Source organism: Rattus rattus, chromosome 7, assembly GCF_011064425.1.
Source record: "Rattus rattus isolate New Zealand chromosome 7, Rrattus_CSIRO_v1, whole genome shotgun sequence".
Classification (NCBI taxonomy): Eukaryota; Metazoa; Chordata; class Mammalia; order Rodentia; family Muridae; genus Rattus; species Rattus rattus.
In genome coordinates, this window is record NC_046160.1 from 164,435 (window position 1) to 192,132 (window position 27,698).

Below are 27,698 nucleotides of genomic sequence, written 5' to 3' on the forward strand. Positions count from 1 at the left end.
TACTGTTTCCTACACTAGCATTACCTCTTTGGTTGATCTCATGCAGGCTGTCAGTTCAACAAGTTTGCTCTCAAGGCCAGGTACTTCCTCTGATTTCCAAATAGCTATTGGAATTATCTGCCTCAATATTTTAGGGATCTCAAAGTACAAAATACTTAAAACTATTTTTCCTCCTTATGTTCTTTCCATCCACCCAAAGTTATCATTAGTAATCATTTCATCGTTGTCGTCGTCGTCATCATCATCATCATTATTATTATTGCCAGGTTTGTTTTATTGTAGGTCTTTGGGCCATCCAGTCTGTGGTTTTGGGTCCTCCAGGCAGTAATGGCAGTAGGCTCCCTCACATGGCATGTATCTCAAGATGGACCAGTCATTGGTTGGCTACTCCCATAATTTCTGCGCAACTTTTACCTCAGCACATCATGCTGGCAGGACAAAATGTAGGTTGAAGGTTTTGCAGTTGAGTTATGTCATCTTCTTTATTGGCTTTTTCAACTATATTTTTCTCTCAATCTTAAGGTCTTCTCTACAAATTATATTTATGTATTTTAACTTACAAATGACTGTATTTAAATTACTAACACTTCAAAGAATAGAACATCAATCTAACAGTTCACACTTCTATTCCTTTAAGTATCTTCACTACTATTTGTGATTTTATTTTTGGATACTATAAATTCCTCATTGTTTTATAAACAGTACTGTACTTTTAAGAAAAAAAAAACAAACAAAATAGTTACCTGCCCAAGCAGTAGCCAGTTTGGTGCTTTGCATGGCTGTTTTTGATTGGACTTTAGAAATTTCAACATGTTCTATTGAAAATATTTTTTATTCTTAGATTTTTGAGCTTTGCTTTAGACTGCAGTTAAGTTCTTAGAAACAGTTTGATATCTTTGCCTATTTTGGATCTGTTTCTCAAAACTAGGTCACACTTGATCAAAACAAGATTACACCTGAAGGAATAAGCTACAGAGGCTATTCTACCCTATGCCCCGTCTCCCCATTCCCAGTCGATTATGAAATTTTACGTTCTAACAAATAAAAAATGTTAACTCTCTGAATTAGGATAATCTTTAGCCAAAGAAAGTCTCCACTTACATATGCTAAAAGATGGCTCCCTGTAGATCTCTGTTCAGCAAACTCTCCTTTAGAAACTGCCTTGTGGTTTAGATCTTTCTATTCACAAAACTAGTTTTCTTCAAATAATGCAATAGGTTTTTCCTGTATTCCCTACCTGGGAATATTCAAAGTGGTAGGACAGGACTTAAGAGTCATCATCACACCTGTTTGCTGTTTTTCGGGTATCACTTAACTTTGTTTTATGATCTGACTCTCCTGAAAATCAAGAAATATGTCACCTGGTGGGGGTTTTGAGGCAAGAGCACAATGTAGTCCCTCTATCTTGTCTTCAGGCATAATTCTTGTGCAAAAGGAAGCCTAAATTAAAAGTACCAAAAAGACAAGAAAGAGCTAGACTCTTCTCAAGAACAGACTGAGGCTCTACTACAGAAAACAGTAACATAAGACCAACTTAATTTTAGACTCACTAAACTGATACATTTCTTCTGACCATCTTCATTCCTCTTCAACGACTGTGCCTACTGAATTAAAATATGCTTCTCTCACTGCTGTAGGTTCAATGGTCTATCTACTGGGAAGAGAACAGATAATTTGTGTCTTAAGTATACAGGCCTTCAAATTGAACAAAAAAACACCTCAATGACTCTTTACCTTCATTTTGCTTTAGAAGAGACCCTGACCTATATATAAATCTAAGCCTAAAGCCTTACTACAATGGGGCTTTTTTTTTTGAGAATTTCAATATACTTCATATATATATATATATATATATATATATATATATATATATATATATATGAGAAGTGTAAATGTGTAAGCAGAGAATAAACTGCAACAATTCAAAAATGGCCACACATTTTTTCACATTTCTCCTATCGAAGGCAAGACTATGACTTTAGCTTTTGTTGTTGTTGTTTTGGGTTTCTGTTTTTGCTTTGTTTTGTTTTTTTAAGACTGGGTCTCTATGCAGTCCTGGCTATCCTGGAACTGACTATGTAGAGTAGACTGACCTTGAATTCAAGGAACATTGCCTTCTAATTGCTGGGATTAAAGGCTTCCACTACCATGTTTGGCCCTACAACTCTTCTTAAATTTAGGTAGGTTATAAGTCAAGTTTGACAAGCATAATATGGAAATGTCACGTTGCATCACCATCTCAGTTCTGCTGGCTCAACCCACTTCTTAGAGCTTTGATTTGGAATAGTTGCTCTGGGGAAGTTTTAAGGAAGAGAGGAAATCCGACTATTCTGAAGCTATCATATAAAGAGAAAATGATACCAGAAGATCCCCACCTGTTCCCCAGCCTAGACACTGGACATGTAAGTGACAAACCTACACAGAATATTCCAGAGTCAACATTTGCAGCATAAAGAACAGAAGTCCTCAACAAACAACTCCAATCATCTCTTGATATTTAAGCCACATTAGCCAAGGACCTAAATATCATAAAGTCAAATCAACAAAAGCCCCAGCCAATCCCTAAAGCTGGTCCCTGTATGTGGCATATACTTTTCTAGCTGGGCTGCTTTATCTGACCTCAGTGAGAAAAGAAGTACCTAGCCTCAAAGAGACTTGAAGTGTTGAGGGTTGGAGGGAGTATATCCAGGGGGAACATTATCTGCTCAGAGGAAAAAGGGACAGGAGGATAAGGGAAGGATTGTGGAAGGGAGCAGGATGTAAAGTGACTAAGTTAAAAAAAATTAATTTAATTAAAAAAAAAAAGGCCAGCCATAAAATACAAAATAATAGCTACTATTAAAAATCACAGAGATTTTGAGAAAATTGATTGCACATCAAGAAGTAACTGGAGCCAGGGCAAAAGCAGTTCAGGTAGGACACAAACGCTACAGATTCAGTAGACTCTGAGGCAGGAGTATTTATATTTTTTGAACTATCAACATAACATAGCACTCTATAATCAAATGTTTTAATTCGCTGATTATAAAAATGAATGTAAGACTTATGGCAAAGCCAATAGTTGAAAAGACTATAATAGCCATCATATCTGCTTAATATATATACATCCACATTTAGATGTAATTTTTAAGTATTGAAGGTTAAAACTATTAAGCTTCAACACATTTGTGAAACTTGAAAAGAAAAAAAGTTGCCTTTTTTACATACAAATAATATATGTGGAAACAGTGACAACCTGACATTAAACATGTAATGAGTTACTCTGAAGCACACTTTACACTGATACACTGATTCTAGGCATTCAGAGTTTGGTTTTTTAAAGGCATGCTAAAACATACTTACTACAATTCATATTTTATAAATCCAAGGCTTTCTCAAGATCAAATGTTAAGAACAATAAAACTTAAGTACCTTTAATCAAGTAGGAACAAGAGAGTATTCCCTGGACACTTATGTTATTATTATTTAGCACCTGAGATAACATTACAACCCTAATACAGTGATTTGTCAACAGACTTTAGAGTTACATGAACTACAAAGAACTGAAAATTGTGTTATTTAGAAAATTCCTTTTATGATTACCACAATTCAGACTATTTCAAGTCCAGAACAAATAAGCTTATATTTATGAATATTTTCACTATCATTTAATCCTTTAATCTTTTTCTTTAACTAAGACAATACACATAGTAATACTATATGCTACTAGAAAAAAAGAAACTCTTCCGTAAAACTAAGAAAATAAATTTCAATTAGTACTGAATACATCCAGTCTTGTTTAAAAAGCATAGAAGAAGCTAGGTGGCAGAATCTACCTGGAAGCAGACCCACTTTCCCCTGCAGCCTTAGTAGACCTCTGGAAACAGTCCCTTTCTAGAGAAAATGAGTAATTTGGAACGTGGAGAAGTAGACACAGAAAGAAATGTGAGCTGATAATCTTGATGCATTTCCTCTTACTCCACAGTCACCCAACCAAGTCTCCAGGAGCCATGAGGAAGAAAACAACTTGATCTAACATGGATGTCAGTGACTAGAGTAGCCTCCTGCTACTGTTGCTGCTGCTGCTGCTGCTGCTGTTGTTGTTGTTGCTGCTGCTGCTGCTTTCCCTAGAGCCCAAGGCACAGTTATTCATAGACATAAACTGAATGGGCTCAATATAGAAAAGGACACATAATGCCCACTTAAGTGCTTTTACTTTTAGTGACATCATATGGTTTCCACCACTGAGCAAACTGCAACACTTTCTTCCTCTGGTCCTCAAAGCTTTCTCGGATCCCCTTCCTCCACAGCCTGGGTTCTAGATCCAGCATACCACCAATGACTTCCTTTTAAAGAATAAGAAAGATATGAATACATACACATATATAAACAATGCAATAAAATGGACATACTCATTTATCATGCTATTAAATATAATATTAAGTAGTTCTTTGTGACAATGTAAAAATATTTCATATTAGTTTCAACAAAATAAACCTTATTTCCAATCTTAGCTGCAAACTCTATGAGTCTCCTGGGAAGCAATTTGTCAACTTGGCTGTTTACTACTATATCTATAAAATTAGTAGCAAAAGCAGGAGGAAAGTGAAATTTAATTTCTGTGATCATAGGGATAACTAATGTGTCAACAGCAAGCTCATAATAGAATGTAGTGAGAACCAGAGTAATTGTCATCTATACAGTGGGAAAAGGGAACTAGCAAAGCAGTTTATTAAGGCATTTAAAACCAACCAACCACATGATAAACAATAAACTACTAGATAGATTTATCCCAAAAGATAAATCAGAAAAGGGTACCACCTACTACTAAGAATGTATTCTGTAATTGTCCTCAGGAGAAACTGGACAAATGCAGATTTAGTGTAAGAGGTTCCTGGCATCAATCCATCTAAACAGTAGAGTCTGAGAAAGGGTAGTTCATGTGTTTATGTGAAAACATCTCTAAACCACTGCATGTGCAAGATGGGTTTTCACTGCTTATTTTGAAAGAGTCCATTTCTTAAATCTCCTCTTGTTGTCTAAGTCACTGACTGGGCAGCAGGTCAAAGAAAGATCCAAGTATTTCTTAAAAAGCATGCCCTGAGACACAGGGAAACCAATCATTCAATCTTAAAAATATATCATATAAACCACAATATATGAGTAATATTTGAAGAGGAGGTAATTCTCTCAATGAAAATTTAAAAACAAAACAATGGGTTAGTAATATCCTTTTCTCTGAAGCAGAAATTTAAAACTATAAATCCAAAGCTAAAGAACAGTTAGAAATCTCTAGTTAGTAACAGGATTTGTTCCAGAAGTGAAAAAAAAAAGTTTTTTGTTTTATTTTGTTTGCTACTCTAGAAAAAAAAACAAAAACAAGAACAACAAAAAGCGTTCTATAAACCTCTTAAATGAGGGCTGGGGACACAGCTTCATGGAGTGGTAAAGTGTGTGCCTGATGTGCATGAAGCTGTGGGTCTGACCTGCAAGGCTACATCAGAACAGGCCTGGTGGTGGACTCCTGAGACTCCGCACTCAGGATGTGAGAGCAGGTGATCGGGAGCTCCAAACATCTTCAGCTATGCAGTGAGTTCAAGAAAGACAAGGCAAACTGTATCATGTAAAGTAATAATACAAGATAAGTCAGGCGCCACTCATTTAAGATGTCGCACAGTTAAGTTCCTGGATCAAACCTTGAGTTGTGCTTCCCTCTCATCACATTCTATTCATTATGAAAGATGATTTCATGCACCAGATAATAGTAGAGGAAAGCGGATGGAGAGTTGTGAACCTCATAAAAGTTTATCAGCCCTCTCTAGAGGCACAGGCACAAAGCGGTAGTATGAGAGAGGGCCTGAATGAACTAGGCCCAGATTCATTTTGCCAATTTCAAATGGTAAGTTAATTTCATTCTAGTATCTGACATGAATTTACAGATAGGTAGTCAGAAGTTCTCTAATTTAAGGAATATAGTCTTAGGAGGGCAACTTTTTTGTTTTTCCTCCTTGAAAAAAAAATAATGGCAATCAAATGACTTGGACTTTCATATATATCCGGGACCTGACTGTGTGAAATTAGTCATTTTTTTTAAGATTGTAGTTTAACTATAAACAAAGAGCTGAAACTATTTTCTGCACTAACCATAACTTGTGGTATCTGCTTCTCTCACTCAGCACATAACCCTAGGCAAGTTATACGACCTCTCTGTAGTTCAGATTTTTCCTGTATTTATGTCAAAACCTAGAAAATAGAGTTATTGTACTAGATGACTGCGTAGGACAGTAGACAGCCTTAATAATGTTAGCAATTGTCATTGTTTTTTCAGGACAAAGGAAAATATTACAGTTACTGAGCATACTGCCAAAAATGTTTGGTTACACAAAGATGTCTCTGACTCTATCATAAATATTCTGTATCCTAGTATATTTTTATTGTTACTTCCTCATTCACCCCCCCTAACTTATATAGAGAAGAACTTATCAATTTCTTATTATCAAACTTTTAATTTTCTTTGACTCCAACGTTAAACTCCAAGGTTTTATCAAATTTGTGAGTATACCTTTCCAAAGTAATGAGGAAATTTGTACTGATCTTCAATGATGTGGGCAAATCCTCCCTGAAGTCCAAAGTCTACAGCAAAGTAAGGCAAGCCTCTGGGTACCTAAGTAAACAAACAGATCAGACCTGAAATGGGAGAGCTATGCTTAACTTCCAGCTCTGATTCTCTACCATGAAATAATCACCTGTCAGAATAACATACATGACAAAATTCCAATGACCTAACCTTCCAAGGAAAAGAATTCATTCTGATAGCCTTTCATCTAGCCAGACCTTCATCAAGTCAATTACTTCAAAATTAAAGCAAATACTTTCCTGTTCTTGGAGATAATAGGAAAAAAGTATTCAAATATTTTATACAGCTAAGGGATAATTTTTCTATGATTATAGAATAAATATTTTTCCATATTTTACTTAGGAAGAGGATGCTTGATTATATATTTATGACTGTACTTACAAATACATAAAATCTTTATGATAGAACTTATCAAATACAAGTAAGTTTATCTAACTGGTAAAATAAATATAACAATATTTAGCTGTCTAAGCTAATTTTACAATCTAGTATCCTTGTCTCCTTCTCTTTCTACACACACACACACACACACACACACACACACACACACACACAAACACACAAGTAAATACTCACATGCTCAGATATACCCATGCTCAGACATAGAGAAACACAGGGAGTAGAGGAGAGTTTTAATCTCCATACTGATTGAAAAGAGTTATAAATTTCTACCTTATTATTAAATACACTTTGTATCTTTATAAGTTTTTCTTCTAAGTTCTCAGTTTTATCATTAGAAATTATTCAGGCTGGTCAATATACAGTTAGATTTTGCCTCTAACAACAACCACATGATCAGCATTGACTCATCTGGAAACTGAACCACATATTCCTGACTACACATACTTGATTTTGAGTACTTAGGAAGGCACAACTTTAGAGTGTGCAGTACTGTATGGGAAGAACAGAGAAGTCATCTTGAATTACTATAAATCTTATATAAAATTAGAGCCAATAAAAAGTATGAGCTAAAAAAATCAGTCTAAAGATAGTATAAACATAAAAATGTTTCTTTATGCATTTATATTTACTATTTTAAAGAGAATAGTTATGCATGACCTTAACAATCAAGAAAAAAAAAAAAAGTAAAAACAAAGAACAGACAGACAAGGCTCTAAATTTCTAATTTTCATGAGTACAAAAAGACAGACAATTTCTAACACGTGAGTCTCAGGAGAAACACAAAGCATTCGGAGGTTTGCTAGAAACATCCAAGAGAATGATATTTATGGAAGCCCCCAGCTCAAATTTTACCTTATAGGAGACTGTTCCTTTCACATATGTCTTCTGTATAAAAGTGCTCTGTGCAAAGTGGTACAATGACAAAAGGAAAGAAGGTTCCATTGGACGCCATACCAACAAATTTGGTAACAAGGCATGCCACATTAAATACTTTGAGAAAAAAACTTGAAGAAATGCATGGTTGCATGCAGCACTCATTCTTTTTCCTTATATAGGCCCTGAATATGTCAAAGACCTGAATATGCTATCTTCTATGGCAAAAGGTGTGAACAAGAATGCCCTTGGGAGGGAATAGGGAGGCAAAGTTTAGAACAGAGGCTGAAGGAATGCCCATTCAGAGCCTGCCCCACATGTAGGCCATACATATACAGCCACCAAACTAGATAAGATGGATGAAGCAAAGAAGTGCAGGCTGATAGGAACTGGATGTGGATCTCTCCTGAGAGACACAGCTAGAATACGGCAAATACATAGGAGAATGCCAGCAGCAAACCACTGAACTGAGAATGGGAACTACGTTGAAGGAATCAGAGAAAGGACTGAAAGAGCTTGAAGGGGCTTGAGACCTCATATGAACAACAATGCCAAGCAACCAGAGCTTCCAGGGACTAAGCCACTACCCAAAGACTATACCTGGACTGACCCTGGGCTCCAACTGCATAGGTAGCAATGAATAGCCTAATAAGGGCACCAGTGGAAGGGGAAGCCCTTGGTCCTGCAAAGGCTGGACACCCAGTGAACGTGATTGTTGGGGATGGGTGGCAATGGGGGGGAGGATGGGGATGGAAACACCCATAGAGAAGGGAAGGGGTAGGGGTTAGGGGGATGTTGGCCTGGGAACCGGGAAAGGGAACAACAATTGAAATGTAAATAAGAAATACCAATTTAATAAAGATGGAGGAAAAAAAAAGAAAAAGGATGATCAATGAATTAATTCATGAATGTTGTATATGTTCTACCGTGTGTTTGTTGTAGATGAGACCAGAATAAACAATGGGTGACCTCTGGTTCAAAAAAAAAAAAAAAAAAACCTAATAAAAAAAATTGAAAAGCAATCTATATGCCTATTAAGTTTCTATTCAATTTAAATTCTATTCCTACAAGAGAATGGTCACTGTAAGTATTTATTATATTGCATCAAAAGTAGAGCTGTAAGTCAAAACTATATATCCTCAGCAAATCTCCAAAGAAGTAGTAAATACATAATCTAATCCAACTATTATGTTCTAAGTATATAGTAGGGAACTTCTATGGAAAAAAACAAAAATGGAAATGGCTCCGTGGGTTCTTGCCACACAAGTGAAAAGAGCTGAGTTAGGATCCCCAGAACCCAGTTCAGCTTAATCTCAGAATTCCTATCTCAAGATCGAATGCAGAGACAAGAAAAAGAAATCCCTGGAGTCTTGTATTAGCTTACAAGACACCCTGTCACAAACACAGTTGAAGGTAAGGACATGGACGGACGGACGGACGGACGGACTGACAGACAGACAGACAGACACACACACAGACACACTTTTCACTTTTCTTCTTAAATAGAGGGGGAAGAAAAGGAGGGGGTAACAGAAAAATGAAGAGGTGTCCCACACTTGAGATAAATCCCACACAAAATTGTTTCATTATAATACCAATGACAAAAATGCCCTTCTCCTAAGATATTCTCCTGGCAGAAAAGAGGAGCCACCACATCTGATTTAGGGATTAAAAAGGAAAGGTCTGAGGACCAGAAGAAAGATTTATTAATACAAATAAACTGCCCCTACAAATAAATAAGCATTTTATAAGCCAGACAGAATAAAAATACTTTCTTCTCAATGTGTACCTTAGTTGTTTTACCTTTACTTAGCGAAAAAGCCTAATTCTAAACCAAGAGATGGACGTTCTTAAAACTTTCCAAGACTACAGTAATTTCATATATTAATAAAACTTAATACTCACAGACTTTCTAATATCTTTTGAAGACAAATCAATCAACTTCTTATTCATAGACCATTCTTCATCAGATTCCATTATGGCTTTCTAAGAAACAACCATTTGAAAAATGAAAAAAAAAATCAATAGAGTAGCAAATACAAAGAAACTGGCTTTTGTTTTTGTTTCTTAGGTGAATGTTGGGTAGAGTGCATAGGATAGACTATTGTTATGAAAAGCCTTAATTAGAAGAGCTAAAGCTAGAACTACTTAACTTTTAAAAGCATGACTTTTAATCAGAGAAAATATTCTTTTACTCATTCTTAACTCTACAGCAACCAGTTCCACTTCATGTGACAAAATGTGGTCCTTGAGAAGACTAAGCAATTTAAGATAGAGCATGCTCTATGAATACAACATTTCAATAATTTTCTAATGTCAGAAATTTACTCAAATAAATTCACTTAATTTTACTGTTATTCTTCTATACATCAAACTTCTTCAGAACCTTCAACAAGGGAGTAAACATGTAAAGAAAAATTACTCTTGAAACTAAAGACTACTTTTAAAGACAAAGATAAAAATACATAGAAATGGAACTTTAATATTTTCTAAGTTAACTAGATAGGTAGTAGTTATAAAATAATCTTATTTTCTTTTGGCTACCACTAATGAAACATATTTTAAGGTGAAATTAACATTCAACTAAATCCAATTTAAATATATCATATATTCCCTATTTACAAATGCATGAGTTTACTTTTATATAGTGCTTATATAGTAAAACAATAATTTGATTAAAAATAATTAAAAAGAAACTATAAGTCACTATTTGATAGCTTATATATACTTCTAAGCAAACCCCCTTAAACAAATAGTTCAAAATTCCTCATACAGAAATGCACTTGATTTTATGCCTTACCTCACTTTTTAATATAAAATTTGGTATTGATATATAAAAAATACATTACTACTAATATATTCCCCAAAAACAAATGTAGAAAAAAAAATGAATGTATGGAAGAACTGCTTATAATTACCTTAAAATAGATGGGAGCCATATCACCCACTTCCTTTGGGAGAGGGATACACTCATAAACCATGTGATACTGTTTCTTCAATCCCATACTTGTCTCCAAAAAGATACATTTCAATTCTTTATCTTCAAACATTTTTACTAATGATTTCCGAAACATCTAGAGGAAGAGGGAAAGGACAACAGGCACATATTCAAGAACTTCTTTACATTTGCAAATATTTTTATCCTCAAAACTTCTGGTTACATGGAATAATTTGAAATGATCGACTCTAGTAAAGGCCAAGTTTTCTTCAAACAACATAAAAAAAGAATATTACATAATTTGAATCTTTCTCATTTACAATTAGTTGTTGTTCAATTATGTTTTGATCAAACTATCTGGACATTTTCTACCAAACTTATAAGATCCAAGGTTAAATCCAATGTTATTAGTAAGACTATATAAAAAGAAAATAACTGAAAAAGAGCTCCTGCATTTTCAAACAATATTTTGTGTGAAGTCAAATCAGTTTGAACCACTGAACTGAGAACAGTGTCCCCATTGGAAGAGTTAGGGAAAGGATTGAAGGAGCTGAAGGTGTTTGCAACCCCATAAGAACAATAATATCAACCAACCAGAGCTCCCAGGGACTAAACCACTACCCAAAGAGTACACATGGACAGACCCATGGCTCCAGCAGAGGATGGTCTTGTTGGACACCAATGGGAGAAGTCTTTGGTTCTGCCAAGGCTGGAACCCCCAGTGCAAGGGAATGTCAGGGAAGGGAGGTGGGAAAGGGTGGGTAGATGAGTCGGGGAACACCCTCAGAGAAGAAGGGGGAGGAGGGATAGAATAGGGGGTTTATGGATGGGAAATCGGGAAAGGTAATAACATTTGAAATGTAAGTAAAGAAAATATCCAAAAAAAAATGAATAAACCAATGTATAAACAGAGAAGTAGTCATCAGAGTATAATTAACTGGGAGTGTCACATACATTTGGAAGTAAAATCAGAACACTGCTTCTTTAACCCATGTGTAGCTATCTCAGCACTCTACTCTTTAATCATGTGTAATATCTAGTGATCTTCCTTTCACAATAAGAACTTTAATGCCACTATTTGCATACAATAATTTGGTTTTTCCCCCCTTCCTCAGCTTTTCACAATATCTCTGGCTTCCTGAAGTCTGCAGACAACAATGAAGTCTGTTATAGAAAATATTATACCTTTGGATACAATTAGTGATCTGCATTTCTCATCTTATCTGAAATGTCACATTCATGTGCTCACTATCTAATGGATTGTATACATGTTTTATCCACCTTGAAGTAGTTCTCCATGTATCAAAATTTCCCAGAGAAATATATAATATACAGATAAGATTCTTGAAATTAAATGCTTTTCACACTATATTTTATTCTGTCAAATCAGTTTTTCAAAAAAAAATTTAAGTGCATCTCAAAAAAGTCCTGCAATAATCCTAAAGATGAAATTTCCATCCTTTTTACTTTGTATCAAGAAACATTTTTTCATATCAAAAATAATTCGTCTGTTGTTAGAGTTGTGACTAATAAATGCTGGGAGTGCGAACTTTACAAAGCACTGAGATAGAATGCATTTTGTAAGATTCAGGCAAATATGTTCTCTAGACATCTTTATCTACATTCTGCAATACAGTCATCTCTTTTCAGGTCTTGAAATTCCACATTTTCTAACCTGGGTCCTCTATAACCTTTACTCAGTTCAGTTGAGACCACTTAAGAAAATAAGAATGCGCTTTCCTTCTTAATCATTGTGAGGCCTTGAAATAATTCAGTCTCTCAAAGAATCAGCCATCAAACTGTATAACTGACTCATATAAGAGAGTTCAAAGCCAGGACACACTATGAAGGGAACAGAGAAGAAACAGAGCTGGAATAATAGCACAATCACAATAGCAGTGAGGGCCAAAGGGCAAACAGGAACTGCTGCCTGTAAAACTGACTTCAAAGCTTCTCATTCTCTGAAACTTTCTTCTTGGCTACAATTTAGTAAGGATGATTATCTCAAGCTGCAAAGCATCAATTAGAAACCCAATTGACTTTTTAAAATAATTACTTTCTAAGTTCAGTTGTCAAAAAAAGATCTCAAAATAAGAAGTATGTGAGAAAAAATAAAGCAATGAGAGATGGAAACATGACAATATATAGACACCTACAAATTGTCAAAAAAAAGATATCAAATCTGTCTGAATTTATCATAATAATTTGCAGATCCTTCTCAGGAGCCTTAAAATGAGCCCTGCAGTACTGACCTGAATCTCCTCCCAGATATCTTCATCTAATACAGTGGCTGCTTGATGATGTTGTAGAGGGACTATCAGGCAGTGTCCTTCAGTAAGAGACCGGGAATTGGGTAAACATAAATAAACCTAGGAGCAAATTCCAATGGTAATGTTTTATTTGGTTATTTGTAACAGATGAGAATACAGTAGTGAGATCATAGGACTTACCAGGGTAGTCTGGTTTGTAAGACTTATTTTATTTTTATCCTAATACTCTTAAAGATACTTTTTTATATTTAAAACATCATGGAAATGGCTTCTAAAAAACTAGAAATTCAGAATACAAATCTCAGTTTTCACTGAAAGACATCACAGACTAAGATTTCGCAAATAAAAATAAGAACAAGTGTCATTTGATCTTTTATCTGAGGGAAATATATATATATATATATGTATATATATATACACAAACACTAAAAACAATATAGGTCCAGATCCATGTTACCCTGAGGTAATCTTTAATCTCCTTAACAGCCAAGTATTGCCCTCCTCTGTGTGCAACACCCCTGTGACCAGTAGATAAATCTTTCAGGATATACAACAGAACACTAACTTCTACCAACCAAAATCTATGAATCCTCAGAATGATGAAGTTTCCTAGCTGTTCTATAACTTGCCTGCCTTTTTACTAATATATATAGGGTCTTGATGTGATTTTTTTTTCTTTTTCCTTATTCTGTTACAATAAAAATATTAGCAAATTGTTGTTGTAAAATATAAAAATAAAGAAGTAAGTTGTATTTTACCTCGCTAGGTCCGGCACCTCAGTGCCCCAAGGTATCTGCTAGATATCTTGGAGGAAACACATCCCAGCAGCACACTTTCCTACACTCAAACACTCACATAAAAGAACATACAACACAATAATCTTAGATCCAACTGATAAAATATAATTGCCCACTTAAACATACACAGCCCGGTACCATCCATCCCTTAGGAACATTGATAACAACCTGTAAATACACAGAGCAGACTCTTAACATCACCTGCCATGGCTGCTCTCTCTCTCCTCTCTCCTCTCTCTTCCTTTCTGTCCTAGTCTCCTCCTCTTCTTTCAAACTTCTCTTCCTTCTCCTCCAATGACAGGCCTCCTTCTATCCTGTACCTGCCCCTCACCTGTACTTTACAAATTCAATGGGGAGAAGGTTCTGGTGAAGTCACCTGATTCCTGAGTATGTGACTAGGGAGCTGTCCTTGAGGCAGTGGAATTAGCATCAAAATACAGATAACTCCAGGGCAAACCACAACAGAAAATTGTTACCACGTTGGAAAATGGAACTTGGATGAGCTAAATTGGTGTTCCTGGGCTGTGTTCATTCACAGTGGATCTAGAATAAAGCATCTGTTATTCCTTTTTAAGGATAGCTATTTTCTTTTATCGACAATATAAATTATGTGTTATCAGCCAGGCAATTTTTCTTATTATGGGACAAAAGTGAGTTAACCTAGCTAAGGGAAAGGAAACAAGTCCAAGATATCTTTACCAATCTGGCTAAAAAGTTTATTTACATATTTGATCACTTATAACCTGAAGCTATTTTTCTATTATACACAAGAAGGCATTCATAAGTATATGAATGGGGGGTTGGGGATTTAGCTCAGTGGCAGAGTGCTTGCCTAGCAAGCACAAGGCCCTGGGTTCGGTCCCCAGCTCTGAAAAAAAATAAAGAAAAAAAAAAAAGAAAAAGAAAAAAAAATAAGTATATGAATGTTGAGAAATATAAATGCTGGCATTCCTTCTAGGCTCTGCCCCACAGTTACCTAGCAACAGCAAGGTATGCTAGGCTCACTCTAAAAGGGGCTGTTTTCCCCCTCCTCAATCTCTTATCCTCTTACTCTCTGAACCTTCTTTCCCTGACACCTTTCTCCCTCTCTCTCCTTCCTGCCCATATCTTTATGTGTCCCTGGCCGGCCTCTTCGCTCTCTCTTCCCAATTCCCCTTCCCACATCCTAAATAAACTCTATTTCATATCACATCAGTCATATGGCTGGAACCCCACGGGGAAGGGATGCCACTCTAGCTTTCTTCTTTTTCTTCCATGCCAAGTCTTCTTATTCACTGGTACCTCATAGAAGACTTCTAGAAAACCTTTTTAAAATATGACCCCTCCATCATTTTATCCCTCATTTTATGACAATATGCTTCTAAATTGGAATGATGATTATCTGCTTAGTATATTTCGATAGAAGACAAACTTCAGAAGTATAACTGCCTACAGCACTTGCCTAGGTAGATGCCAAAATTCAAATTTCAGTAGTGCCCTCTAAAAAACCTTTAAATGAATTTTAAAATCGTCCTGCTTCTTTACTTTTCCATGACATTGAGAATTTGGCACCTACCCCATCTACAAACTAGTTTACACAAGGTGAGAAATAGTCACCAACACATATTTATTAAAATAAATGACTGATATTCTAAGATAAGATCCTTAGAATATCATGGTTAGCAAAGGTTATCTCTGCATTCATGAAGCTGAAAGTCTTGGGGAATGACCCAACTAACTAACAAGTCAAAGGAACTTCAATAAAGTGTTCAAACTGTGCCATAGTCTATGAGAAATCAAATGCATGTTATGAAGAATTAAGTAAAGAAAAGGAAGCTGGTTTGTATTAAGTTTCTAAGGGCAGATTTTAGTGCTGAAATCAATTCTATCATTAGGTCATAAAGTCTGACAACAGCAGAGCCAGAATTTGAGTCTTAACATAACAATATCACACACAACGTGGGCTGAGACATTGAAACACTGATACTTGGTATACCAAAATCCCTAAGAACCACGGTCACTTAGAGAAAAAAATATTTGAAAATTAAATAAGTAAAAATCTTTAAAATTTGTATAAAAATCGGAAGAAAGAATATATCTTGCTTGTACTAACTGACATTTACCTTGTCTGCATTTTATTTCTTACCTTCACACCGATTGCAACAATAAGATGCTTGGGGAACTGAGAGCTGTCAAGACAGTACAGACACTTTGCCATTTGTGCAGCAAGCACCTGGTGCTCAGCAATTGCTCTTCTCCTCTGGCTCTCTTCCTTCTTACCAGGATGTTCTTTCTCAGCTGCTTTAGAGACAAACATGTCATCCAGAGTATAATAGTCTCCATGTGATTTTCCCATAAACTGAAAAATCAAAATAATAATAGTAGGAGATAAAAGGTGATAGTTAATACTTTATAGAATAATGATATCCTAGAGTCTATCTATAAATACTATGATACAACCTACAATTTTTAAATGGTTAAAATTAATCTTGAGCTAAAAAAAAAAAAAAAAAATCAATCCATCTATCATTACTGAGGCCACCCTCAACTTCATCAACAGCAAAAGTCCCTGAATCTTTAATAAGTATAAATTTGTGACATCTAATTATTTTTCTAGTACTATAATATAGAAATTATTATTAAATAATTATTATTTAAGCTGAAAGGAAACCAAAATGCAGAGGTTAAGCTATTTGAAAACACAGCACATACAATATATAAAAAAAAGTAAATACTGTTCCATTTGATCTCTACAACTCTGACACTTTCCAACTTATGGATAAATACAAATTTTATGACCCTGATAAAAATCTGTCTCTCTATATTGTGTACAAGGCCAAATACAAACTCTGCTATACCCTAGAAAGAAAATGATAGAAGCAAATAGTTGGTATACAGGAAAGACTCATAATCAAAAGTGGCCACTCTCTTAATCTAGCATCAATGACTTGAGCATGTCTGGCCACACCTATACATTCTCTATGTTCTACAAAGCAAGTACTAACGTTTCTCAGGCACTGTCGCCTACCAGTTCCCACACAATCTCTGACCCATTCTTTACATGCTGCTATTCTTCTCATTCTTCAGCTGCAGCTTTAGTTGTCACTCTCAGGGAGAAATTTCCTCAATTACGCATGCCCCTCCAGAGTATTACCATCAGAAATGAAGACTACATTATGTTCAGTGTTCATGAGCTTGTTTCTCCTTTTTTACTACATTGTCTTCTCTTCAATCTTCTACCCTCAGATACTTAAAAAATCATCAAACACAAAGCAAATATAAGATACTTGTATCTTAGCAGACTTTTAAAACAATTTAAAGACAGAGTAGCTCTACTTAAATAAACAGATATTTCTTTTTTTCTTTTCTTTTTTTTAAAGATCCATAGATGGTAGTTTATTTACTATCTATTTTTCCACAGTTTTCTTTTTCACAGTGTGATATTTTTCATCCGACTTTTTCTCTTTTGCTTGCCATAGTTTGTTAGATACCGTTTCTTGTGGTTCTATGGTTTTACTTCTGTATTCTATTGATTTCTCTTTCATTATTATTTTTTATTAGATATATTTTTTTACTTACATTTCAAATGTTATTCCCTTTCCGGGTTTCCTGTCCATAAGCCCCCATCGTCCGTCTCCTCCCCCATATAGGTATTCCTCCCACTGCATCCCCCCTGCCCCCCCATATTCTCCTGCACGGGGGAATTCCCCAACCTTGGCAGGACCAAGGGCTTCCCCTTCCACTGGTGCCCCCAACAAGGCTATTCTCTGCTACATATGCAGCTGGAGCCCTGGGTCAGTCCATGTAAAGTCTTTGAGTAGTACTTTAGTCCCTGGAAGCTCTGGTTGGTTGGCATTGTTGTTCTTATGGGGTTGCAAGCTCCATCAGCTCTTTCAGTCCTTCCTCTAATTCCCCCCAAGGGGGTCCTGTTCTCAGTTCAGTGGTTTGCTGCTAGCACTGACCTCTGTGTCAGACATGCTCTGGATGTGTCTCCTCAGGAGAGATCTATATCAGGTCCCTTTCAGCATGTGTTTTTTAGCTTCATCCATCTTATCTAGTTTTGGTGTGGATATATATATATATATATATATATATATATATATATATATATACACACATACATACATACACACACACACATACACACACACACATTCATCTAAGTCACATGTGGGCAGGCTCTGAATAGCCATTCCTTCAGTCGCTGCTCTAAACTTTGCTTCCATATTCCCTCCTATGGATATTTTCCCCCCTTTTAGAAGGAGTGGAAGCATCTGCATTTTGTTCATCTAAAAGGATATTTCTAATCAAAGATTATGAAAGATAAAGAATGGTCATGATTTAATTCTGGCACATTGAAGGCAGAAACTAGTGGATCTATTTGAATTCAAGGTCATCATGGTCAAAATAGTGCGTTTCAAACTAGCAAGGGCTACATATTGAGGCCTTGTCTCTAAAAGAACTCTTTTTCAGGAAACTTAGTAAAAAAGCCCATAATTTAAATAGCTAGTATCCACACGGGGTAATAAACTATGGCTCACATGCCACATAGGCCCAGCCATGTCTTCTCTACCACCCCTTGTCCCAAATTACTGAAATTTAGCCACACATTTATTCATATGCAGCATATGGTTGCCTCTGTGGCATAACAAAAAGTTGAACATAAAACAGAAAGTCAAAAGATGTTTTCCGTCTGGTCCTTTATAGAAAAGTTTGGTAAATCCTGTCCTTTGCAGTCTCTTCATGAAAATACATAGCACCACCAGTAGTAGTAGTACAATAATAATATTAGGATAACAATATTTTAAAGAATATAGTAATTTAGCTATTTAGTTCACAAAATTTGAATAGTGTAAGATTATGAGTAATGTTTATAGAAATGGTTATAATATATCCCAACATTTTTTACTTTTATATACATTTATTATTATATCAAATTTTTACCAGATCTAATTTTAATTGTTAAAAGTACAAAACAAGTTATCAGTATGCTGAGGCTACTTATTAAGCAGAATGTACTGAAAGCCACCATGCCAAATCACCCATTTCATAGCAACCTGTCTCTATTAGTTCTTGTGCAACTGGAGCCATTGCTTTGCCTACTTAAGGAACACCTTTGTCTTTTTATGAGAAGTTGCCTACTTTTAATGTTCATCCAAATACACCCGTAAGTACAAACTGATTACAAGAAAAAGGGTTGGCAGTGTTTCCATCTTTATTAGCAAGTCCAACAAAACGTAATTATCTCCATCAAGGGACAAGAATCAAGAAACACTTAAGCCAAAATGATAACAGAACACTACTACAGATTCAAGTATATAACATAAATGAACCAATATGTGGAGAAAAAGTCCAGGTTGAATGTTTTATTTAGTTGCACAAAAAATTGCCTGGTGTGTAGTTTTAATAAATCCTATCAGAACTGGCTCGTTTCTGCTTAAAATTATTAGGAAATGCACAAATCGCATTAAGAAAAAGCTCAAAAAACTTGGGGGAGGAGACAAATAGAAACACTGTATATTCTAGGGAGCTTTCTCATAAATAAATATAATAACAATAACTGGTTAGGCTGACAACTTAACAACTAATACATTTCCAATCATTAAATTCTGGCACCAAGGCAAGTATGATGTACACACCCACATTCTCAGCCATTTGGGATACTACAGCAAGAAAGATCAGTGTCTTTCCCAGCCATCATCAAAGATGGGAACGAACAGAGGAACCCACAAATGGACAGTACAAGAGACCTTAGATCATTCAGTCCTAAATGGATGTCTTCACCAAATTCCTGTCCTCAACACTCTAGAAGCTATGAAGAAGACAGTGTGAGAAGAGACAGTAAGAACCAGTGGGGACAGAAGACATCTAGTATCTTACAAACACAAAAGACTTGACAAACATACAAATTCACACTCAGCCAGCTTTAACATGTCTAACAGATCCAAAGCATGTGGGATTCCACCACGGATAAGTGAAGTGGACATAAGTCCCCAACCTTAATCCAGAAGCTATCTTCAAGTGTTAACTGCTATCTTGGAAAAGTTAGTTTTCCCCAATAGAGTCTCAATGAGTATACAAATCACACTTAAAGGAGGCTCCATGGAGATGGCCACGATAAAAAAACCTCAATGGTATTTTTGGAGACTTTTTTAAAAAAAATCTCAATATTTTACTTAGGCACAATTTGTTTAGATTGCTCATAAATGCATTATTTAGCATTACTGGCCATTTGCTTGTATATTGTGGATTCTAATTTAGTACTTTTATGTGTGTTTCTTTTACTTTTTTTCTGTTGTTTTTTTTTTTAAACCTGTTTGTTTTTTAATTTGTATGTTTTCTAGAGAGAAAGAAAGAGAACATGGAATTGGATGGATGGCTAGGTGGGGAAATTTTGGGAGAAAATGAGGGAGAAGAATAACTATTATCAGAATATACTGTATGAAAGAATTGTTTTCACTTAAAATACTGAAAAAAAAATCACACAATATTTGTTCTAATATTTTTCATGTAATAATTTACCATGTAAAAAAAGATCAGAGTCACGTGTTAACCAAGGATGGAGCCCAAGCAACCCTAGCAAAGGTTGTGGTAAATTCGGACGCAGGAGGACCTGGGCAAGCACAGGTTGCTGGGGAGGCGGCCATAAGCTGCCGTCATTCTGCTGAGTGGTCCAAGATGAAAAGTCAAACCAAGTACTAACAAAGATGATTTAACATTTAACATCGTATCCAGAAAAATTAAAGAACTTCCAAAACCAGACAGGAATCTCCTTGAATATGGATCAGCATATACTGGACCTAATGCTGCTTTTGGGGGCCTAATAGCAAACAGTCTGTTTCGGCAAATTTTGAACGTGACACAAGCTTGAGTAGCTTCTTGCTTGCCAATGGCTGTGATCCCATTTTTGACAGCAAACCTGTCCTACCATAGTTTTGTAATTTGAACTGTGAAACCTGGACAACAACATGTGGTGCACTAGTTGGTTTTGTGTTGGTAGTCTGTACCCCATTCTTTGGGCTATCCCCGTGAATGGGGGACTTGATGCCAGGTATGATTCAAGTCCTCTACCACAAAGGGGAAACATCTTCAATTACTGGATTACTATTTCTAAGCTTGTCTTTAGAAAAATGTTATTTCCTACTTTACTTCAGACTGCTTTTGCTGCATATCTTGGGTCTAGACAATATAAACTCCTCATAAAGGCCCTTCAGTTACCTGAACCTGACTTAGAAATTCATTGATTTGAAGAAAATATGTACAACAAAAATAAAATGTTGAAAATAAAAAAAGTTCAATTTAAGGAAATAAACTAAGATTAGAGACTATCAGATCTCTTCAATATCTACATCACTGTCAAGACAGATGAATCAGTTTCTCAAAATGCAAAGGTTCGTTGGGACTCTCTTACCTTAGATGCCATTTTCATGAAAAGTCTGTTTTGATCAATATCTGTTCCCATTTTCTCATTCCTGACTAAATCATTGAGACTCAAATGATCATCATCAGGAACGTATCGGATCCTTTCTTTATCCTCATGAGTTGAAACCTAGCAAAGTGAACATAATGAGGTTTCTCCAGATGCTTTGAATAGATTGTTCATAAATCTGATAATAAAAATACAAAATTAATGTGAAAGAAGGTCCCCTTAAGTATAAAGAAGTACACTTCGTACTTCTTGTCCTTTCCTGTCTTCCTTCCCAGAAGTATCACATTAGGTGACTGCTGAGTTTCATGAAAGATTATAACTGTCCTTTCCCTTTTGTCTTCTGCTTTTCTTAATAGTTAAAACTCCTTCCCACTGTGGAAGGAAGACTGCCAGTATTCAAGCAGGAAATAAGCATAAAAAAAAAAAAAGAGGTGAAGGTTTGCATCCCTCCCTCATGGGACAGGAGTCAAGACTTTGGAGACGTAATCAAGTCATAAGGTGGAAGCACCAAGAATAAGATTAGTATCCTATTAAGACATGGCAGCCCCTGTTCTGTCTCTGCTCTTTATTGTATGGAAATAAAATGAGAAAGCATCACTGTAAACCAAGATGTTGACCCTACCAGTTCCTTCATTTAGACTGTTCAGTCTCCAGTAAGAATATTAGCCAGGCCATCAATCTGACCTGTTCTTCTGATAGCCAGACTGATAAAAATATTTACTTCTAACAACAAATTTGTTATCATTGTCTACTCTAACACTGCTCTTATTTCCTCACTAACCTGAATGTCATTTGGTATGATTTCCCTGGCTCAACATAATGAACATCTGCTCTACGCTAAAATGTAAATTCTATCCCTGACTGTGTCTCTAACTTTAGTCACTTATTTAGATTGCTCAATAGTATGCAACTCAAAATGGCATCTGACTGTTTATGGATTTCTAGTCAGATCTGTTGTTTTATATATTCAATCTTTAATTTTACTTCACATCTCTCCAGTTTCCCCAGTCCCCTCATTACATCAGCAGTATTGACCTGATTTTATTTATTGATTGAATTAATTACTGTCTATATAGCAGGATAGGCACTCAACAATCAATATTTGACATAAAATTCCCAACAGGTAATCATTTCTGTATTCAGTTGTCATCTACACGACCTTCATATGAAAACAAAAACCTAACTTAAGGGAAATGAATTAAATGTGTTGTTTTCGCCACCTTTCCAAATGTTCTGGGTAGTGCTAAAAACTAATTGCCAGAGCTGAAAGACAGAAAAGAAAATGAGGTGCTTAAAAGTTCAAGGTTGCCAAGCAACCAGAGCTTCCAGGGACTAAGCCACTACCTAAAGACTATACATGGACTGACCCTGGACTCTGACCTCATAGGTAGCAATGAATATCCTAGTAAGAGCACCAGTGGAAGGGAAGCCCTGGGTCACTGCTAAGACTGAACCCCCAGTGAACTAGGTTGTGGGGGGGAGGATGGGGAGGGGAACACCCATAGAGAGGGGGAGGGGGTTAGGGGGATGTTGGCCCGGAAACCGGAAAGGGAATAACATTCTTGAAATGTATATAAATATTCAAGTTAATAAAAAAATGGCAAAAAAAAAGGCATCTACATAATTAAGACATTACTGTATATGAAATGCCTATTTTCAAGCCTCGAATCCTAAAAGGATAACAGATCTAAGAGGTCACGATTTTATATGTACAATATGGTAAACATAAACTGAATACAAAATCACAGAAATGTACATCAAAATTAAAATTGTGATGAGCCTTCTGTGTGCAATCACTAGGACACAGTTGAATTGTCTGGCATTTTGTAAAAGGTAAAAGATACAACTAAGAATAAAAATCATTATTTCTTATTTTCTAATGCTTCCATTTCAAAAATGTCTAATCTATTACAATAGCAAAGAGAAGAAAATGTGAATCAGTAAATAAAAGCATATGCTAGACATACTCTCTGTCTCTTCCTTCTTTCTTCTTTCATATCCAGGGTTTCTCTAGGGCTGCTCACAGGCCACACTCTTCCAGACTCATCTGTTCGAGTAAGGATTACTTCTTGTTCATCTTCATGCTATGGAAAGCTTTAATTAATATTTGAAAAACGCAAACAATGGTAAAATTCTACACTTAACAACAAAGTACAAAAGATTCTCGTTTTCATACAGAACTAATGAGTCATTTTGAGTTTGTAGGATTTAAGACCTTTAAGTCTACTGGATTTTAATCACCCACTCTAAAGTAACCATAACAAAAGACAAGAAGGAAAGAGACAAAAAGTTTACTTTAGTATTTTTTTTTTTTATTAACTTCAGTATTTCTTATTTACATTTCGAGTGTTATTCCCTTTTCCGTTTCCGGGCAAACATCCCCTAATCCCTCCCCTCCCCTTCTTTTATGCGGTGTTCCCTCCCCATCCTCCCCATTGCCGCCTCCCCCCAACAATCTAGTTTATCAGTTAGTCTTACCAGAACCCAGGGCTTCTTCCACTGGTGATTTTACTAGAATATTCATTGTTACTTATGAGGTCAGAGTCCAGGGTCAGTCCATGTATAGTCTTTAGGTAGTGGCTTAGTCCCTGGAAGCTCTGGTTGATTGGCATTGTTGTTCATAAGGGGTCTCGAGCTCCTTCAAGCTCTTCCAGTTCTTTCTCTGATTCCTTCAACGGGGGTTCCGTTCTCAGTTCAGTGGTTTGCTGCTGGCATTCGCCTCTGTATTTGCTGTATTCTGGCTGTGTCTCTCAGGAGTGATCTACATCTGGCTCCTGTCTGCCTGCACTTCTTTGCTTCATCCATCTTGTCTAATTGGATGGCTGTATATGTATGGGCCACATGTGGGGCAGGTTCTGAATGGGTGTTCCTTCTGTGTCTGTTTTAATCTTTGCCTCTCTATTCCCTGCCAAGGGTATTCTTGTTCCCCTTTAAAGAAGGAGCGAAGCATTCACATTTTGATCATCCGCCTTTGAGTTTCATTTGTTCTAGGCATCTAGGGTAATTCAGCTAATTTGGGCTAATAGCCACTTATCAATGAGTGCATACCATGTGTGTTTTTCTGTGATTGGGTTCCTCACTCAGGATGATATTTTCCAGTTCCAACCATTTGCCTCTTTCTAATTTCATAAAAGTCACTGTTTTTGATAGCTGAGTAATATTCCATTGTGTAGATGTACCACATTTTCTGTATCCATTCCTCTGTTGAAGGTGCATTAGGTTCTTTCCAGCTTCTGGCTATTATAAATAAGGCCAAATGAACATAGTGGAGCACGTGTCTTTTTTTATTTGTTGGAGCATCTTTTGGATATATGCCCAAGAGAGGTATAGCTGGATCCTCAGGCAGTTCAATGTCCAATTTTCTGAGGAACCTCCAGACTGATTTCACAATGGTTGTACCAGTCTGCAATCCCACCAACAATGGAGGAGTGTTCCTCTTCTCTGAGATCCTCACCAGCATTTGCTGTCACCTAAAGTTTTTGATCTTAGCCATTCTCACTGGTGTGAGGTGAAATTCAGGGTTGTTTTGATTTGCATTTCCCTTATGACTAAAGATGTTGAACATTTCTTTAGGTGTTCTCAGCCATTCTGCATTCCTCAGCTGTGAATTCTTTGTTTGGCTCTGAACCCCATTTTTTAATAGGGTTATTTGTCTCCCCTGGTCCAACTTCTTTTTGAGTTTTTGTATATTTTGGATATAAGGCCTCTATGTGTTGTAGGATTGGTAAAGATCTTTTCCCAATCTGTTGGTTGCCGTTTTGTCCTAACCACAGTGTCCTTTGCCTTACAGAAGCTTTGCAGTTTTATGAGATCCCATTTGTCGATTCTTGATCTTAGAGCATAAGCCATTGGTGTTTTGTTCAGGAAATTTTTTCCAGTGCCCATGTGTTCCAAATGCTTCCCTAGTTTTTCTTCTATTTGTTTTGGTGTATCTGGTTTGATGTGGAGGTCCTTGATCCACTTGGACTTAAGCTTTGTACAGGGTGATATAGCATGGATCGATCTGCATTCTTCTACATGTTGACCTCCAGTTGAACCAGCACCATTTGCTGAAAATGCTATCTTTTTTCCATTGGATGGATTTGGCTCCTTTGTCAAAAATCAAGTGACCATAGGTGTGTGGGTTCATTTCTGGGTCTAGTATTTTAATGATTTAACTATGGAAACAACCTTGAAATACTTCTGCTACTTTATTTTATTGAGCATACTGGGTGTTGAACCTAAGGCCTCACATATAATAAATCCTAAGCAAATTATAGCCAACCCTCATATTTACATTTAATATAAGATTCTGAGATACAGTCTTACTAAATTGTCCATAGTGGCCTTGAATTCAGTGGCAGAAATGGGGAAAGAGACTCAATTTTCTTTAACAAACTTTTCACTCACTAGTCACTGAGATTTTGACCATGCTTAAATTGAGTATATGGACAACATTAATTAGAACTGGTGTACTTTTTTTCATTTTCTTTTTTCTTTTCTATTTTCCAGAGAGGGCACAAGGGGGTAACAGAGTGGACCTTAAAGGACTGGAAAGTGTGATCAGAAAGCATTCTGTGAGATTCCCAAATAATCAATAAAAACATTAATCTGGGGGAAAAAAGGATGACAAACTACTAATAGTGTATTAGACTTATGTGAGAATACCAATCTCTGATATAGTGGATAGCACATGTAATAGGTATTTTATAAACGTATAACTTTTAACAAGACAACCAACTGTCAAAGCATTTTTTTTTCCAAAGTAGGTATTACATTCATATTAATATTTCCTGGCCTTAACACTTTTCAAGTTATCTTTCATGTGTCTAGCTCATAATAAGCTATCATATTTCACATATTTTAAAGACATTATCTTGACAGTGTCCTTTGCATTACAGATGCTTTACAACTTTATGAGGTCCCATTTATCGATTCTTGATCCTGGAGCATAAGCCATTGGTGTTTTGTTCAGGAAATTTTCCCCTCTGCCTTTTTGTTCGAGGCACTTCCTCACTTTCTCTTCTTTTAATTTCAGTGTTTCAAGTTTTAGATAGAGGTCTCTGATTCACTTGGACTTCAGCTTTGTACAAGAGGTAAAAAAAGGTCAATATCCATTCTTCTATATTCTGAAACCCAGTTGAAGCAGCACTATTTGCTGAAAATGCTGTCTTATCTCCTTTGTCAAAAGATCAAGTGACTATAGGTTCATTTCTGGGTCTTCAATTCTATTCCATTGATCTACCTGCCTGTCTCTGTACCAATACCTTGCGGTTTTTATCATGATTGCTCTGTGATATAACTTGAAATCAGGGATCGTGATTCTCCCAAAAGTTCTTTTATTGTTGAGAATAGTTTTCATTATAATGGGTGTTTTGATTTTTCCAAATATATTTGCAAATTGCTCTTTCTAATTCTATGAAGAATTGAGTTGGAATTTTGGTGGGGATTTCATTGAATCTGAGGATTACTTTCAGCAAGATGGCCATTAATCCTGTCCATCCGTGAACATGGGAGATTGTTACGTCTTCTGAGACCTTCTTCGATTTCTTTGTTCAGAGACTTGTTAGTCACACCTAGGTATTGTATATGATTTGTGAATATAGTAAATGCTGTCATTTCCCTAATTTCTTCCTCAGCCTGTTCATCCTTTGAGTAGAGGAAGGGTACTGATTTGTTTGAGTTAATTTTATATCCAGTCACTTTGCTGAAGTTGTTTAAAATGTTTAGTGGTTCTCTGGTGAACTATTGGGGTCACTTAAGTATACTATTATATCATCTGCAAATAGTGATATTTTGACTTCTTCCTTTCCAATTTGTATCCCTTTGGCCTTTTTTTGTTGTTTAATTGCTCTGACTAGGACTTCAAGTACTATACTGAATAGGGACACAGTGATGTTAGAAGGATTGCTTCAAGTTTCTCTCCATTTAGTTTGATGTTAAGCTGCTGGTTTGCTATATATTGCTTTTACTGTTTACGTATGGGCCTTGAATTCCTGATCTTTCCAAGACTTTTATCATGAAGGGGTGTTGATTTTGTCAAATGCTTTTTCAGCATCTAATGATATAATCTGTGGTTTTTTACTTTGAATTCATTTACAGAGTAGATTACATAGATACATTTACATATATTGAACCATCTAAGCATTTCTGGGTTGAAGCCTACTTGATCATGATGAATGATCATTTTGATGTGTTCTTGGATTCTGTTTCTGAGAACTTTATTGAGTATTTTTGCATCGATATTCATAAGGGAAATTGGGTCTGAGGTTCTCTTTCTTTGTAGGGTCTTTGTGTGGTATAAGCGTAATTGTGGCTTTATAGCAGGAATTTGGTAGTGCTCTGTCTGTTTCTATTTTATGGAGTAGTTTGGAAAGTATTGGTATTAGGTTTTCTATGAAGGTCTGATAGAATT

At 36.0% G+C, this 27,698-nt stretch overlaps 1 protein-coding gene and 1 pseudogene across 1 annotated transcript in view; one reads left to right on the forward strand and one right to left on the reverse strand.

Annotated features, from left to right (window-relative positions):
* Positions 1–2,287: 2,287 nt before the first annotated feature.
* Positions 2,288–27,698, reverse strand: part of Cwf19l2 (CWF19 like cell cycle control factor 2) — a 58,195-nt gene continuing 32,784 nt past the window's right edge. The window contains exons 11-18 of the mRNA XM_032908694.1: positions 23,272–23,388; positions 21,287–21,424; positions 16,022–16,234; positions 13,082–13,198; positions 10,810–10,965; positions 9,797–9,877; positions 6,542–6,643; positions 2,288–4,325 (exon numbers count right to left, since the gene is read on the reverse strand). Coding sequence (XP_032764585.1) covers positions 4,182–4,325; positions 6,542–6,643; positions 9,797–9,877; positions 10,810–10,965; positions 13,082–13,198; positions 16,022–16,234; positions 21,287–21,424; positions 23,272–23,388 — 1,068 coding nt within the window. The 3' untranslated portion in view covers positions 2,288–4,181. The remainder of the gene's footprint in view (positions 4,326–6,541; positions 6,644–9,796; positions 9,878–10,809; positions 10,966–13,081; positions 13,199–16,021; positions 16,235–21,286; positions 21,425–23,271; positions 23,389–27,698) is intronic.
* Positions 20,728–21,120, forward strand: LOC116905725 (annotated as a pseudogene).